General features: G+C 37.2%; 1 protein-coding gene across 5 annotated transcripts in view; it reads right to left on the reverse strand.

The window, feature by feature from the left end:
• Window positions 1-17,075, reverse strand: part of DCP1 (decapping mRNA 1) — a 174,653-nt gene that overhangs the window by 134,449 nt on the left and 23,129 nt on the right. For 2 of the 5 annotated variants that reach the window (XM_090410666.1, XM_090410659.1), the window contains exon 3: window positions 6,822-6,949. The exons of 1 other annotated variant lie outside the window; for it this stretch is intronic. In XM_090410666.1, the coding sequence (XP_090266792.1) occupies window positions 6,822-6,949 (128 nt within the window). Of the gene's footprint in view, window positions 1-6,821; window positions 6,950-17,075 lie in introns of those variants that run through there. 2 more of the 5 variants (XM_090410685.1, XM_090410681.1) reach the window with 1 other exon arrangement.

Below are 17,075 nucleotides of genomic sequence, written 5' to 3' on the forward strand. Positions count from 1 at the left end.
ATTTTTTTCATGTAGTACTATCATATCCTGTACACCCCTTGAGGGTACATGGCAGGAATTTGATGATGATGATGAACTAAGGTAGTAATGACAAATTTCATCAATGCTGTTTTTTTAATATCTTCAGAATATTCCATTCTGATTTTGTATGATTATTCAGTTATAGTTGCTTACAAAATTGTCAGTACTTGAAGCAAAGATAATCAAGGAAACCAACTAAAATTTTTGATGTGGATTTTTTTTCTTTTTAATGCAAGGTTGCTAGTGTAAACAATTTATAGTATGTATGTCCATCTTTTAGGCATCTTATCAGATAAATGCTTTCCAATTAACTTCTCAATGCTGAATGCTAATTGGATATCTGCAACCTTTGCATTTTACGAGTTCCAGTTACTTGAACAATATTATTTGAGTTCGTTGGTTGGTTCAAGGAGAGCAAAGACATACTGCACATGCATTACACAAAGTAATACATTATTAAGATTACTGGCAAAGCAATTAAGGCTATACTGCTCATATATTATGTGTTGACTGTATGTATTCTTCTGACTGGTTTATCTGTTTTGCAAGATGAAAAACTATACCAAACCCCACAAACTGGCTAACTCACCTTAAGTAGTAATTTAAAACGGTTTTCTCTAAAAGAAATTGATTCCCCCACCCTTTCTGGAGAATTTCATTTTAGTTTTAAAACTACAGCACACTTTAAACAGCCTCAACAGAACTTTCATTGAAATTTTATATTAACATTTTAGTTAACTGTATTTAAGTTTTTTTATTTAATATTCCAGTGTCTAATCATCATCTCTTACCCCAAGGGGTGTTTAAGCTATTATGATAATACTACGACAAGTTTACATTAACAATCTCCTATCAACAATTTTCCTCTGAAACTAGTCTATTACTTGTCAAGGCCATAATACTGTCATATCTAATATTTTGTTCTTCTAAGGTACTTCTGATCGAATCAATCCACCTACGCCTTGATTTTCCTCGGGATCTTTTCCTGGCATCTTGGCAGCGCACACACACACACACCTGTTTTGCTAACCTTTCATCTCCCATTCTATTTAAGTGACTACACCACCTTGGAGTAGCCCTGCTCACACATTATTGCTAACCTTTAATCTCTCATTCTATGTAAGTGACCAACACCTTATAGTCCTGCTCACACATTCTTGAATGCAAACAATATCAAGTTCCAGCTCAATGTCTTTATTTTTAATATGATTCTGACATTGATGCTATTTATTCAGTTGCCTAATGTTTCTCATGACTCTCATATCTGTGGTTGCTAATCTTTGATTAAGTGCTTTATTTCTAACCGCTAGTTTAGTGTTTTGGCTAATTTCGCTCTTATTCCATATAAATTTATTCAACTAGCTTCCACCATACCAGCTTTACTTATTTTGCTGCCTATCTCCAAATTTAACTTGACATCTTCACTAAAAGCTATGCCTTAATAGCTGAAGTATTTATATTAACATTTTAGTTATTTGTTCTTGTTATTGAACTTGTTCTATAGGTTCTCCAGTAAGAATGCTGAAGTTCTCTATGTTCCGCTTACTTCATAGCTTTGGTTTTTTTTTTTTTTTTATTGCTGATTTTCATGCCAAATTTATTATAACTGTAATTTAATTTAGTTAGAGAATACTGCAGACTTGAAGTCCCCCCACCCCCCCCCCCCCCCACCCCCCCCCCCCCCCACCCCCCCCCCCCCCCACCCCCCCCCCCCCCCACCCCCCCCCCCCCCCACCCCCCCCCCCCCCCACCCCCCCCCCCCCCCACCCCCCCCCCCCCCCACCCCCCCCCCCCCCCACCCCCCCCCCCCCCCACCCCCCCCCCCCCCCACCCCCCCCCCCCCCCACCCCCCCCCCCCCCCACCCCCCCCCCCCCCCACCCCCCCCCCCCCCCACCCCCCCCCCCCCCCACCCCCCCCCCCCCCCACCCCCCCCCCCCCCCACCCCCCCCCCCCCCCACCCCCCCCCCCCCCCACCCCCCCCCCCCCCCACCCCCCCCCCCCCCCACCCCCCCCCCCCCCCACCCCCCCCCCCCCCCACCCCCCCCCCCCCCCACCCCCCCCCCCCCCCACCCCCCCCCCCCCCCACCCCCCCCCCCCCCCACCCCCCCCCCCCCCCACCCCCCCCCCCCCCCACCCCCCCCCCCCAATGACAATCACCCTGTTTAGCATCAAAAGAATTCCCCTCACCCCCAAGAATGGTAATGTGCATTTTGCAATGATGTTAACAGGTTAATGGAGAGAGGGAGAAAAACACAATTCACATGAATGTAATTTGTTTACGGATGAATCAAAGTTTAGTTTGAAGGCTGTCTTCATACACATTGGAAATAAATATTCCTCTATTTCAATAGCACATGAAAGAATCTAATGAGAATATAACTTATTACATGCTTGTTAAAAAGAATGGCCAAACCAACTAAGGCTATGAAACCCATATATCATCTGTCGAGTGTTCTTCTGGCCTATTTGCCTGTTTCATGGGATGAAAAACTCAAGTTTTGTTTCTGTGAGGAAAAATCCTAGCACCTCCATATGATCCAGTGAACTCACCTTCAGCTTAAAAGCCTTCATACAGGTTCTTCACATCCTAGACAGGATTTTACATCTTTCCAACCTAAGCCATTGCCAATACCAATTGAGATTTCTTAGGTGAATATAGGTGGAATGTTTGCAATTACCTCAATAGGAAAGCACTTTTAATGGGCATGCAGCTAGGCTGTTTTTTATGCAAGTGGGACAGTTGAGCTAAAGACCACCATTAAAGGAATAATAACAATAAAAATAAAAAAGCCAATTCCACAGATTTCAAGCAGGGAAAAAAAGAATTTCACATCTTTCACATTTGTAAAGCCTGGAAAAATTTCTTACCACTGCTCCATGTGAAAATGCTGTTTGACAAAAAATTTTTATTATCACTTGAAATAAGAATGGCAATGGTTTTCAGTATTTAAAGGACAAGTCCTCAAGAATCAGTGATGTCAAAATTAAAGATGGAATTTTTTAACATCCCATAAATTCAATCATTTTTAGACAGTTCAATATCAATGAATTTCTCCTCACTTTTCAAACTTTCAGGTATTTACAGACACTATTGGCAGATTATTAGTCCAATAATATGTTGGAATTCCCCCTGCATTTACACTATAGTAAAAGAGATAAATGCTGTGATTAATCATGTTAATCTGTGTATGTTATCAGACTGTGCTAATTACTGCATTAGTGTTTGAAATAGAAGTAAATCACTATTAACTATTTAATAAAATTCTCAGTAATTATTTTTTTAATGTGAATCCCACCCACAAGAAAGGAAATTTATATTACAGTGGTGCCATGGATGGACTATGGTGAAAATAACCTTGAAGCTTGCTCTAGAGACAAAACATGGAACTTCAAACTACATTAGACCTCCAAATAACTAGGATTGTGGTCTGACACCAAGTGATAAAGAGCATATATCACTAAATGTATTTATAAACATTCATGTCAGAGGGATCTGAACTACAAAACTGGTAGGGTGTAGACAGGGAAAGATGCTATCCACTTGACTTACTGGACTGACTGAAAAGAAAAATTTTTAAATACATCACATCTTAAAATTACTTTTGTAAGTACTTACTAAATAACTTAAGGAAATTACAACTTACAATAGAATATACATTAAAATAAACTTTAATATATTTCCAATATTTCGACGTCACGTTGCCACCTTCAAAAGGAACTTACCACAAATACATGTGCACGCAGGCACTACACACAGTAAATGAGAACGAAGCAAGGAAGCTATGCTTTACCCAAAAGTCTTGATGGTGCCCCCCCCCTAGCGGGCTATGTAGGTATTCTTGGCCATGGGCTGAAAGTTTCCTGATGCAAGCCTCCCAAATTTGGGCAGTCTCATGCAACCAAACTTGTTGAGGTTTGGCATGTTTCTTAGGGCTGAGGCTGATTCCATGAATAGTCTTCCATGTTTGAATTTGCTACAGTGTATTATGGAAGCTATGGTTTACCTGAGGCTGATTCCATGAATAATCTTTCATATTTGAATTTGCTACCGGTGTATTATAGAAGCTATGGTTTACCTAAAAGTCTTGATGGTCCCCCCCCCCCACCCCCAGCAGGTTATGTAGGTATTCTTGGCCATGGGCTGAACGTGTCATGATGCAAGCCTCCCAAATTTGGACAGTCTCATGCAACCAAACTTGTTGAGGTTTGGCATGTTTTTTAGGGCTGAGGCTGATTCCATGAATAGTCTTTCATATTTGAATTTGCTATGGTGTATTATTGTGGCTTTCTTCCACCATATTCTGTCGCATGGTTTGCAAGACCAGAGTGGCTGTACTGGTGAAACCGGATGTAGTCCTTGTGTTCTGAAATTCTGATATTTGCTGTCCTGCCTGTTTGGCCAAAGTAGGACAACTTGCAGCTGCAAGGGTCTAGGGAAAGTGGTTGGTCTTAATGGAGTCTAGGGGAAGTGGTTAGTCTTTAGTGAAGCAGATAAGGGTTGCCAATTTTCTATATGGTCTGTAACAAGGTCGTCATGTTTTTTTTTAAGATTTTGGAAATTTTTTCCGAGGTGCCCTCGGATGTAAGAAATGGTGATGGATTTAGAGTAATCCTTGTTGTGAAGGGAGTGTGTGTGTGGTGGTGGGGGGGTTGTGGTTTACTGGTTACAATATTTTTTGGATATATATATATATATATTTTTTTTTGGGGGGGGGGGGAGGGGTTGGTGAATGTATCTGCCTGTATGGGTGGGTTTTCTATAAACCGAGAAAACCAAGGTTCCATCAGACTGGTGGGTGACTAATGTGTCTAGGAAAGGGAGGCTGTTGTTTTTCTCATTTTCCAGGGTATACTTGATTCTGGGGTGTTGGTTGTTTAAGTGTGTTAAGAAGGAGAGGAGTATATTGGAGCCATGTGGACAAATAGCGAACACATCATCTATGTAGCGAAGCCATATGGTTGGTTTTTGTGCGGCAGAGTTTAAGGCTTTCTCTTCAAGGGTCTCCATAAAGAAGTTGGCAAAGGGTGGGGAGAGGAGAGTGGTTAACCCATGGCTGTCCCCTCTATTTGTTTGTAGAATTTCCCTGCCAAACGAAATAGCCCGAGTTCATTGTGAACTGAAATAGGGCTGAGATATCAGGAGGAAATTTAGCTTGGATTAGTTCTAAGGTTTCTTTGAGTGGGACATTTGTGAATAAGGAGAAGAAGTCAAAACTGACCATTATGTCAGTATGTTGGAGTGTAAGGTTTTCTATACTGGCTTTGAAGTAGGCTGAGTTTTTTTTATGTGTGATGGTGTGTTGCCAGTATATTGTTTAACTAATTTGTATGTGAGGCACTTGGGACGTAATGGCAAATTTTCTTTATGTATTTTTTGGAGTCCATAAATTAGGGGGGGGGGGGGGACATAGAGTTATGTGGTTTTAATTTGTTAGTAACTTCTACAGGCCAAGAAGTGACCTTCTTAAGGAGCCTGTGGAGTTTTCTAATTTGTGAGTTGGTGGGATTGTATTCAATTAGGAGGTAAGTAGCCCGATTTAATAACAGAGCCTTAAGTTTACCCATGTAATCCGTTTGGTTGAATACTACAGTGGCATTTCCTTTATCCGCTTTGGTGATTATTATTTCTTTGTTCTTCCTCATTTCCTGCAGAGCTTTATATTCCTTATTGGATATGTTGATTTTTAGAGGTCTTGCTTTGGAGAGAACACAAGCTACAACCAGTCTCATATTATTGGTGATGTGGTTTAGAAGGTGGCAGATCCCGCATTCGATCTGGATCATTATATCCTCGGTCGGTATTTCCTTAAGTTATTTAGTAAGCATGTATAACCAACGTCTAAGTCATTCTATGAGAAGGACTTTTGTAATTAATGATTTTTTATTTTATTTTATAGTTTTGTCAGATTAATATGAATTTAATAATAAGGATGTGTTACACAAGTTTACATAATACTCAGTAAGTTGACTAATGACATTATCTCATTTTATGATTAGGGAAAGATGTTACTTTATATAATGGAAAAGCTACCAGTGAATTATTATTTTTTTTTTTGTGTAAGTGGATTTCATATTTGCACTGAATTTTTAGATAATTTTTTTTTAAATTATCACCAAAAACAAAATACTAAGAAATGAGTAGAACCCAAGAGAAACTATGTGAGTATTAACTAACACTACTATTCCCAGCCCTCTATCTTCCACTTATAAACCTCTCAATCCATCAGTGGGGAGGGGGAAAGCAACTAACTCTTTCCCTTCCAAAAGTACAAATTCATCGTAATAAAGAAGGTATAAACATCATGATCCTGATATTACTAATCAAGAAAATCTAAAAATTAAAAAAAAATATATTCAAAAATCAACTAATGAACAGAAAACACTGCCTTAACAGAAAAGTTGCAGAGAAATTCTTGGGTGTTGGCTTCAAGTTATTGGTCATATAATGCATTATTAAGATTATGGTTTTTTTTTACTAAAAAAAAATGCTGACAATGTTTAAACTACAAAAGTATATAAGCCAAATTATTTTTATACTTTTGATCAAGATGATTAAAAACACTACTTCTAGCTATTGAAATATATCAAACCCTTACTGTCTTATAATAAGTGAGAAGCACAGAATACCTATGATGAAGTCTTCTACAATTGATTAACAAATGGAAAGTAAAAAAAAAAATTGACAACCATCCAGGATTTAAAGTATTTGCTTGATGAAGGATTATATCTGCTGAAGCGGTCAAAACTGCAGATTACTTATGGAAGAATTGAAAATTGATAGAGAAAAATACAAACTTACCTTTACCATTTCGATACAAAAGAAATGGAATCTGAAGTTGAAAATCTAAATCTTGTGTAATGGGTTCCACCAGATTAGTGGTGTTCAGCCTATTCATTACTATAAAGCCATGCTGAGGCAGCTGTGACCTAAAATAATGTATTAAATGTATACTAAATATACTATTGTACCAAGTGTTATTGAAATATGAATTACATTTCAGTAACACTTAGTAAGCAGCTATGCTAATAAACTATAATATAATTCACTAAAATTTTTAAGTGGTGACAAAACTTTGTAGAATTTTTGAAAGGATGCAACATATAACCCTGTTAAGTGTGTTAACAGGGATATATGTTGGTATAATGATATAACAGGGTTAATTACTAAATTTATTTAGCTAAAAAATTATTAATCTAATATTATTTTGCATTTGTCACCAAGGCATCTTCATGGGCACAAAGAAATGCAACTCAGCACATGCATGCATGCTGGCCAACTAACAGGAAGGCAAACAGACTGGGTAAAAAATGCAGGATCCTAAGACATAATTGACACCCACTCTCTATAGATGAAGTGACAAAAACCTGTTGAAGGTCTCAAGATAATGGTCTCCCATATTTTAGGTCAAGTGAGGTAGCTGAATTTGTTCAGATTTGGCAAATGTAATGAATACATAAAATGAGGGAGACATCCTGAGACCATGAGGTCTTTTCATCACCACACCCATAGACAGCAGAATGTCAGTTTGACTTAGGATCTTGCCTTTCCTAATCAAGTCTGTGTTTGCCTTACTGCTAGTGTGCCTACATGCACATGCTTATGAAGATGCTTTGATGACAAAGGCAATTGGCTTCATAATTTATTAGCTAAATAAATTTAGTAATTTTATCTCTAGACATGTTTTCTTCACTAAACATCACACTGAGTAATGATGTCCAAGCAACCATACCAAATAGACAATCATCACACATAGCATGCTAATTTGTGAATAAAATTGAGGTTATTTGATAAAAGGTAAATGGCATTTGAAATGCATTGTGTTATTCACCTTTTCTGATCATGCAAAGTACTTTCGTTCAAGTGCTATCTCCAATCAGGAGGTTCACAGCCATGGTTTTCTGCTTCTACATTGCATATCTCTAAAGATTTGGATGGCTTTTGCCTGTTCAGTGCTCTATAATGATTTTGATCAGTTTTACTTCCTCTTCCTTTACATCTCAATGCTTCATATGGCCTTTATCACCTATTCTTTATCATCTATTCACTAAACTGTATGGAGGAAAGCTCATAAAACCAGATCCCCAAAAAAAGGTGATACGTGTCTACTTTCAACCCATTGCTCTCACCTCAATTTTGTCTAAAGTAATGGAGATTATCAACAGTAAACAATTCAACAATTGGGGAACTGCCATCTAATCAGTAACCAATATGGATTTCACAAATCTAGATCCACAGATCTCTTGGCCTACACCACATACCAGTGCACCCATTCCATGGAAAGGTTTAGAGAAAGATATGCCATTGCTATTGACACCTCCAAGGCTTTTGTTAGGGTCTGGCATTGAAGGCTTCTCAACACATTACCATCATTTGGACTGCCTTGCAACTGGATTGCAAGGTCTCTCTCGGATCGATCTTTACATGAAATAGATGGTGTGCTCTTTTCAGAGTTTCCTCTAATGCCAGTGTCACTCAGGGTTCTCATTTCACCAACCCTCTTCCTGACTTATGCATAATCACCAAACCTGCTACTCCCAGTCATCTTTCATTCCATCCCTCAATCCCGTGGAACAATCTTCCTCATGAAGCATTTCCAAAGGACTACAATAAATTTAGTTTAATCCTTTATCCAAGTGTGTGCAAACAAAGTTTGCACCTGAAAGTATCTTCAGGACTGGCGTAAACTGCTACAACACCGGGCAACTCCTTGCAAAGGTGGAGCAAGCTACCAACATTCCTATCTCGGTATCTCCCATAATGCAAAACACATCTCCTTGTGGATATGTATAATGTTATGCATTAAAGAAGGAACACTACCCAGACTAGTTTCGACCTTTATTGAGGTCTCTTCAGTGGGAGCCAGGCCCAAGTAGTGGCCCTTCTCTTAATGCATAACATTATACATATCCACAAGGGGATGTGTTTTGCATTATGGGAGATACCGAGATAGGAATGTTGGTAGCTTGCTCCACCTTTGCAAGGAGTTGCCCGGTGTTGTACCACTTTACCCCAGTCCTGAAGATACTTTCAGGTGCAAACTTTGTTTGCACACACTTGGATAAAAGATTAAACTAAATTTATTATAGTTCAAGAAGAATATCAATAGATTACTCTATTCCTCCTGACCCTCAGAGGCATCCGTTTGCTATAGGCTGTCTTTCATGTGTGGGAGTTATATATAAATATATAAGCCTATTTTTTCTTGCTTGTAGTTTGTGATGATTACACTGATTACTCTCTTCCTTCATTATATGTCCTAAGGGTTGTTTTTTTTTCCCTAATCTCATTCAGCAAACTAATTTTTGGTTTTAACCTTCAAGATACTTATGTTTTAAAACCTTTTCTATTGAGTTAACTGAATGTCATTCTCCTTACTAAGCATGCAACCAGAGTCAGTCTTTTATTCCATTTCTTTTCCAGTAATATGTTTCTGAAGTGAACATTAATGTAGAATGAAGATAGCAAGTGATCAATCACACATTAAAACAAAAAAAAATCTTCAAATCTGCTTGATTGTGATCTGCCAAGGCACAGGAATTATTATTCTCCATCCCATTCCCTAGCTGAAACAGATGCAAATTCAACTGCACATTAGCAACAAGTATGAACTTTGGAATAAAGTAGTGAACCCACAAAAGATGCCATGTCAAAAAATATTAAAACAGAAATGGGCACAATGTATTTTGCTTCTGTGGCCTCTGTAGATGGAGAATATGTTAGACCTTTAAGTCCGATATAACACAGACTGTTTGTTGACAAATTTTGAATTTAAACCTCTAGTTTCGCATATATATTGCAATGCATTTCATCAAGAAAGTGAAATTAAACAAGACTGAGTTAAACAACAAGCAAGTTAATGGAAACAGAAACACAGAGCATTTGAGGAAAAAAAAAAAAAAAAAAAAAAGACTAACAATGATAAAGGAATGTGTGATTTATGTTGTATTATGATGGCTATCTAGATGAGAAGAATGCCAGACATCTATGCGCATTGGATTGTGCATGTAGATATCAGAACCTAAAACCTCCCCATTCATGACTCGAAAAAAAACCAGGAGTATCCAAGATCACTTGAAGACTTGAGATCTTGTTTAGAAGAGAGAAAGCAACTTCTACTCCTTGCTGATGCAATATCTCTTACTATCTTGTCCATGGCAGATAGCAGGGATATTGCATCCACGATTCCATGCTCACATGGTTTGGCCTACATAGGATAGACAAGCCATGAATTTCAGTTGAGAAAGAAGGAACATGATGCAGATTTTTAAGGGCTTATCAAGTAGTTAACATTGAGATCGAATCTAATACCTTTTCAAAAATCAATAAATGCCAGACTTAAGGGTTTTTGGTATTCATTTATCTTTTCAATTATGTGTCTTACATATATGATCAACAGTACTGTAGTTTTTTCTGAATCCTGCTTGTTCTGGGGAATGGCAAAAATTTAATTTTTGTATTCTGTTGCTAATGATTTTTGTAAAAATTTTGTAATTGTTGAAAGGAGACAGTAATAATTTTAAACAGTCTCTCTCCCTTTTTAAAAAAACTATAAGGACAGTATTATTCCAACTCTTTGATATTCTGTTTCAGGAACGATGGATAAATTTTACTTAAAATAGTCATGACTGTCTGCCACCTGCTTTCAGAACTTCTATTGGTAACTTATCTTCACTTGATATCATTCCACTATTAATGCTAGCCATAGCATACTGAACCTCTTTTAAAACATCATGGCACATTTCTTTCTGTTCGAGGTATTACATCTTTTTCATACTGGTTGTTTAAGTCTTGAGAATCACCATACAATTTGGCATAGAATTATTCTATCCTTCTTATGATCTGTTCTTTGTTTTCAATTAGTCTCCATTTTCGACTTTAAGGGCTATTCATTTATTTTGTTTTATGGGCAACTCTCTTCTCACTCCTTTTAGACTCACTGTTTTCTACTGTAATTCTGATTTTCCTTATTGTTTTATATAGCTCAGACAATTCTATTCTACATCTCCTGTCTAGATCTCTTTCTGAGAAGATTCAGGGTTTCTTCAGACAACTTTTTTTCATCCTTCTTTAGGTTGATTCAACCAATCTCTGGCATTATTTAAGTTCATATAATTGAGCTCCATTCTCAACACATTTCTCTTATGGTATGTTTCAGCTTATCAGGTTTGATTCCAAATGTCTCTTCATCCCTATTTTCTAAAAATTAACAACTAGGTATGTTTTTCTAGCTATCCATCAAGGTAATTAAAACGTTACATTAGATATAATTTTGCCTATGGTTGGAGAGCAGGGTGGCTATCACCCAATAAGCTTAGCTATTTTTATTTATTTTTAATTCAAGAGCAACTTTGTATCAGGAAAAAGTATTATTATATACACTTTTCTTCAGTATTTTCTTGATCCATGCACTAAGGAAATTAGTTTTGGTTTCATAACTGTTCTGCCATATGTTAACAACATAAGTTAGTCCACTGTCAATTACATAATACTGTAATACTCTAAATATTTCCATATGCCTTCACGATACTGGCCACTTTTACATCAATATTTTACAGCACAAATATACATCACAATAAAATATTTACAAATAATTAAATGTTTTATTATTTATTTTTATTATTATATACAGTCATCCCTCGACTTATGTCCAGGTTCCATTCCATCCAGCAGGACATAAGTCGATACATTAAATCAAAAGAGTTATAGGGGTTAGGGACTTGACCATAATAAATATACAGTCATTTTAATTTTTAAACCTTATTATAAAACTGTACTATGCATTACTGCCACTATAAAACAGGAGAATAATCACCCAAATCTTCCCCCACAATCACACCTTCCCTATGTGAAGGACCATGGCTGCAGCTCTTCTGGTGTAACCTTTGTTTTTTTGATGAAAATGTCCAATGTGTTTTGCTTATTCCTCTTCTTCTTTTCATCATAAATTTGTTTATAACAAACAAAAGCATCATTTACTTTCCTTTCTACTAATCAGTAGTGTTCAACATTGGGGTCCATGTCTTCAGCCATACATCAGTGACATCGCTAACTTCAAAGAGCATTTCTGCAGGACCCTACACTGTGAATTGTTTTACTACTACTTTCTGTTTCTCTTTTTCCTCTTTGTTTTCTCGTTCTTCCTTTTCTGTAACACGTTGTGCCTCCAGTTCAACCAATTCTTCATTGGTTAACTCTTCAGGGGCACTTTCTATGAGTTGAACTATGTCGCCATCATTCACTTCAAGATTCAGATTGTTTGCTAGGTCCACTATTTCTTCATGCAATTTACAAAGGCCTTCATTTTTTTTTTTTTTTTTTTTTCTTCAAAACTTCCAAAATCATGCACAAATCTTTTTAATGTCTTCTTGCATATGTCACTTCGTCCCAAGCCACAGCAATATTTTAAATAGCATGATAAATATTGCATGTTCTGCAGAATTGTATGCGAGTCTGATCATTTCCTTCAGTGGCAGAAATGGCTTGTGAAAAAGTTCTCCATAGATAATAAGCTGTAAACACTGAAAGAACAACCCCCTGAACCATTGGGTGGATCAATGAAGTAGCGTTTAGAGGAAGAAACATGACCTTGATCTTGGTGTGAAGATCACTGATGTAAGGTGGATGACCAGCAGCATTATTTAGAATTAATAAAATTTTAAATTCTACATTTTCTTTCACACAATAGCTTTCCATATCACTCGCATAACAGTTGTTTAAGGCATCCTCAAATAATTTTTGAGTATACACGACTTCTTATTGCTCCGATAATGAAACTGAAAGAGTATGCTTCCTAATGTTTTTTGAAGGCATGTGGATTCTCACTGTGTCATATCACATATGGTTTCAGTTTATATCAAGCCACATTACCCTCTAACAGAATCGTAATATGGTCTTTAAGAGCTTTTAAATTAGGCATAGATTTCAGCTTTTGGTGGATGAATGTCCACTCGGGCATTTTTTTCCAAAAGAAGGAGGTCTTATCCATATTAAATATTTGCTGTCACAAATAATTTTCCCCGGTGATAATTTTATCCAATTTCTCCACAAATTCCTTGGCAGGCTTCTCATTGATGCTTGCAGATTCACCATACATTTTCACATTATGCAGTGCAAAACAAAACTCTGCTTGAATCTCGTGAACCAATCAGAAGAAGCGCTGAATTCGTATTCAAAATTAGGCTCTCCTTCAACATGTTTAAGAGACTTAGTGATTATGGTCATGTGCTAAGGGGGGGGGGAGATGCGCTTTTTGTTCAGGTCCTCTATCCATGATGCAAGTAGTTTTTCCATATCACCTATAGCAAGTTGTCATTGCTTCGTCGCTATTGTCAATTCAAAGGAAGCAGATCCTTTCACAGTCTTTACAATTTTATCCTTATTTTTCAAAAAGGCCATCATTGTAGAATGAGACCATCCAAAATCATGTGCAATCACATTGATGAGCTTACCAACTTCACTTTGCTTTAACTTGCAACTTTGTTTCAAGATCAACTGGTCGCCTCTTTTTCGATTCTTCATTAAGTTTTTTGATTGGTTGTGTAGGGGGCCATACTGCACAAAATTTCATGAAATATTTAACAATAAACACACAAATAACCTATTGCTCAAACACAAAATCAACAGAGGAACTGTTGAAGACACTTGCCGATTGCTGACTGAAGTTGCCGCTGAATGAGCTGTTGTCACTGCGCATGATGCATTGTTGCTGGGATCACAGACGTATCTTTGAATGGATGTAAGTTCAGGGATGACTGTACTTGAATTATTCAAGAAATGCATGCAAATGTTTGTTTTATCATCGTAATTATCTTCTGAATTGTACTATAATCTTTGCTATATGGCCCCCGAACTTCAGCTTGCTATCTACTCAAACTTTCTCCTAGGATAATCCCAATAACATAATACACCACTATACATCTCATCACCTTAAAATGCATAACATTACATTTACTAACACTGAACTGAATCATTTTCACATGCCCACTATTCCAGCTTACTCAAGTTATTTTGAAAATACTGTATTCCAAATTATCCTGCTTATCTTTGCATCATCAATAAACTCTTGTCAAATCCTTCCAATGTCATTAATGTCAAGAAGGAATAACAATATATCATGCACTGATTCTTAGGGTACATGCCATTGGTCACCTTAAATCTTGCAGCCTCAAGTGCAACATTCACTTCTTTTTCATGTCAGTCACACAAGCAAAGTCCAAAAGTACAAATTATCAAAATATTCATGAACACTCCACTGATAATTTGATAGTCAGAACACTAGTCTCTGCACTATCAATCTGAAATAGGATTATCATAATTTCTTTTATTCTGCAGAATCTTCCCTGTGCTGAGACTCAAATCCACACATCTAGATCAAATGGCAAGCATCCACACTGATATCCCATTAGCCACTATGCCAAGTTCTTGTTCAGTTTATGCAACAGCCCTAGTACCACTCCCTCATTTCAGTTTCTTTATCCAGTATAGCAGTAGCACTGAGCTCCATGATGCATACATCAGGTTGATAGCTTTTAGGAAAATGATAGCTCATTAATTGAATAATCACCTGTACCCATATTCCGTTCTCATTTGATAGCATTAATCTTTACTACAATAAAGAGCCAAGAGGCTATTTTTTCGGCAACGTAAATTAAGTTAAGGGGATAATAAATCCCTCATTATTTTTAAAGCCGAATAAGAAACTTGAAGATCGAGATCTAAGAGTTTCATGCCAAAGAACTTCCGGCGAGTCCAAGTGTAAGTCATCACTTGGTAGTATAACACCAGGGCAACTTGGAGCAAAGGTGGACAAAGATCCGATCACTATCCTTAATATTTTCTCATAATGTAAAACTCAGCTCCTAGGAGATGTATTACTGTTTTACATTATGAGGAAGGTCACTATCCAGACCAGTTTCAACCTTTATTGAGGTCTCATCAGTGAGTAGGTAGACCTAGATATAATACCAAGGTTTAAGTGAATCGAACTTACATACTTTACTATACGAATTGCCAGAAAGGTGTACCCATGTATATCATTACTACCATGACAAGCCAAGAGGCTATTTTTTTTGGCGATGTAAATTTGTATTCGTAGATCTCGATCTTTGAGTTTCTTATTCGGCTTTAAAAATAATGAGGGATTCATTATCCCCTTAACTTAAGCATTAATCTTTCTCATTCAGACTTAGCTTTCTCTACAATATCTACAACACTTCTGGACTGTGCCTTATTACGTAGCATTTTAAGTATTTTTTTAAGGCTTTTCATGAACTGCTGATTTCCTTCCAATCTAGCAACTTGATCTACTATTCTCCTCAGCTGTCATAATTTTCTGCTTTACAGCTCAGCAAGTAACCCTTTCTGAATGAAACATCCATATACGTAGCCGCTTCCATAGTCAGTCCAGAACAATTACTGTCACCACCTAGAGGCAGAACAGTAATGCCCTCAACTGAAACCCCACCTGACACCATGATTGGTGTCAGATGGGGTTAACATTCAACCTCAAGTTTCTTCTGTCATACAGTGCTTAAGGAAGTTATCTAACAATAGCTCAATAAATTCAGCTTCATTTTTCCATCAATGTTCAAATAGTCACCACGATAATTACTTGTTTAGTACAGTGTTCATTTGGCAATGCATTTCATCACCAGCAACTGATCCACTGGCTCTGCAAAAACACTCCACATGTATTTCACCTTGTGAGAACAACTTCATACCAAATAGCTTCAAACTCAAAGCTACATGGAAAACTGTCATTAATATTGTAATTAGTGCTTCAACATAAATGAATCCTTTGCCGACAACACCAACAAACTGTGCAATTCATTGCATCAAGGGTACATAATTATTCAAGGCAGAAAATAAGGTTAATGCAGTCATTCTCAACTTTCACAAAGAAACTGAAATCAAGTTAGTTGTAAAAGTAACTTTAATGAGAAAAGAAACATCAGATGCCACTGCTTTGGACCCACAAACAAAAGGAAAGATAGAATGAACTTTATGACTTGAAAATTTATCTGTGACAAACCTTGGAACATCTGATTTTTAATGTCAGGAGTGAACAACAAGTTCTAAGGCACTTCCTCTGATTCTGTGTATACATTACTGAATTTTGTTTCTCCTCTGGGTATTCACACCACAATCAAGTACATCTCTTCTCCAATGGAACAATACTTGGACAGTCATTCTCAATCAGGTTTTCTGCATGATAACAATGCCAAGCCAACTTCTATGTCTTGTTTCCTTAGACCACTGTATTCACCATTCCGGTCCAAATACACACACGGGCGCGCGCGAGAGTGGTCTGAAAAGTTCTCGGCCTAACAATAAAAACACGAATTTATAATTTCAAAATTATTTTTATTTTTCAACATAATCTCCCTTAAGACTAATACATTTATTCCAGTGTATTAGTCTTAAGTAGTAGTATTGAATATTGAATGTAGTAGTGATGCTCCAGTGACATTATCCCATCCCTGTAGTGGTTCTCAGTGAGATATGCAAAATACCCCTCTACAGCTGCAATCAGCTCTTGATTCAAAGAAAAATGCTGATCAGCAAGGAAAAGTTTAGTTTTGGGAAGAGATAGAAGTCAGAGAGAGCCAAATCTGGGGAACAGGATGGATGTTCCAACAATTCATAGTGCAGATCCCTTAATTTTCCCATTGCCAAAACACCTTCGTGGGCAGGTGCATTGTCCTGATGAAAGATGATTTTTTTTTCTTCTGCAAACTGGGTCTTTTTTCAAGAATTTTTTTCTCTAGTCTGGTTAAAAAATCGAATAATATTCCCTGGTTATTGTTTTACCCTTTTCAAGATAATAAACAAAATGCCTTTAATATCCCAAAACACCGATGCCATGACCTTTCCTGCTGATGGAACCGACTTTGTCTTCTTTGGCACTGAACAACCGGCTTCTGTCCACTGTTTTGACTGCTGTTTGGATTCTGGTATATAATATAATGGTGAATACAAGTCTCATCCATAGTAATAAATTGATGCATAAAATCAGTTTTCTTCTTGTTAAAACTCTCCAAGCACTGTTAGATT

Source organism: Typopeltis vanoorti, chromosome 2, assembly GCF_054136105.1.
Source record: "Typopeltis vanoorti isolate ZY-2024b chromosome 2, IOZ_Tvanoo_1.0, whole genome shotgun sequence".
NCBI lineage: Eukaryota > Metazoa > Arthropoda > Arachnida > Uropygi > Thelyphonidae > Typopeltis > Typopeltis vanoorti.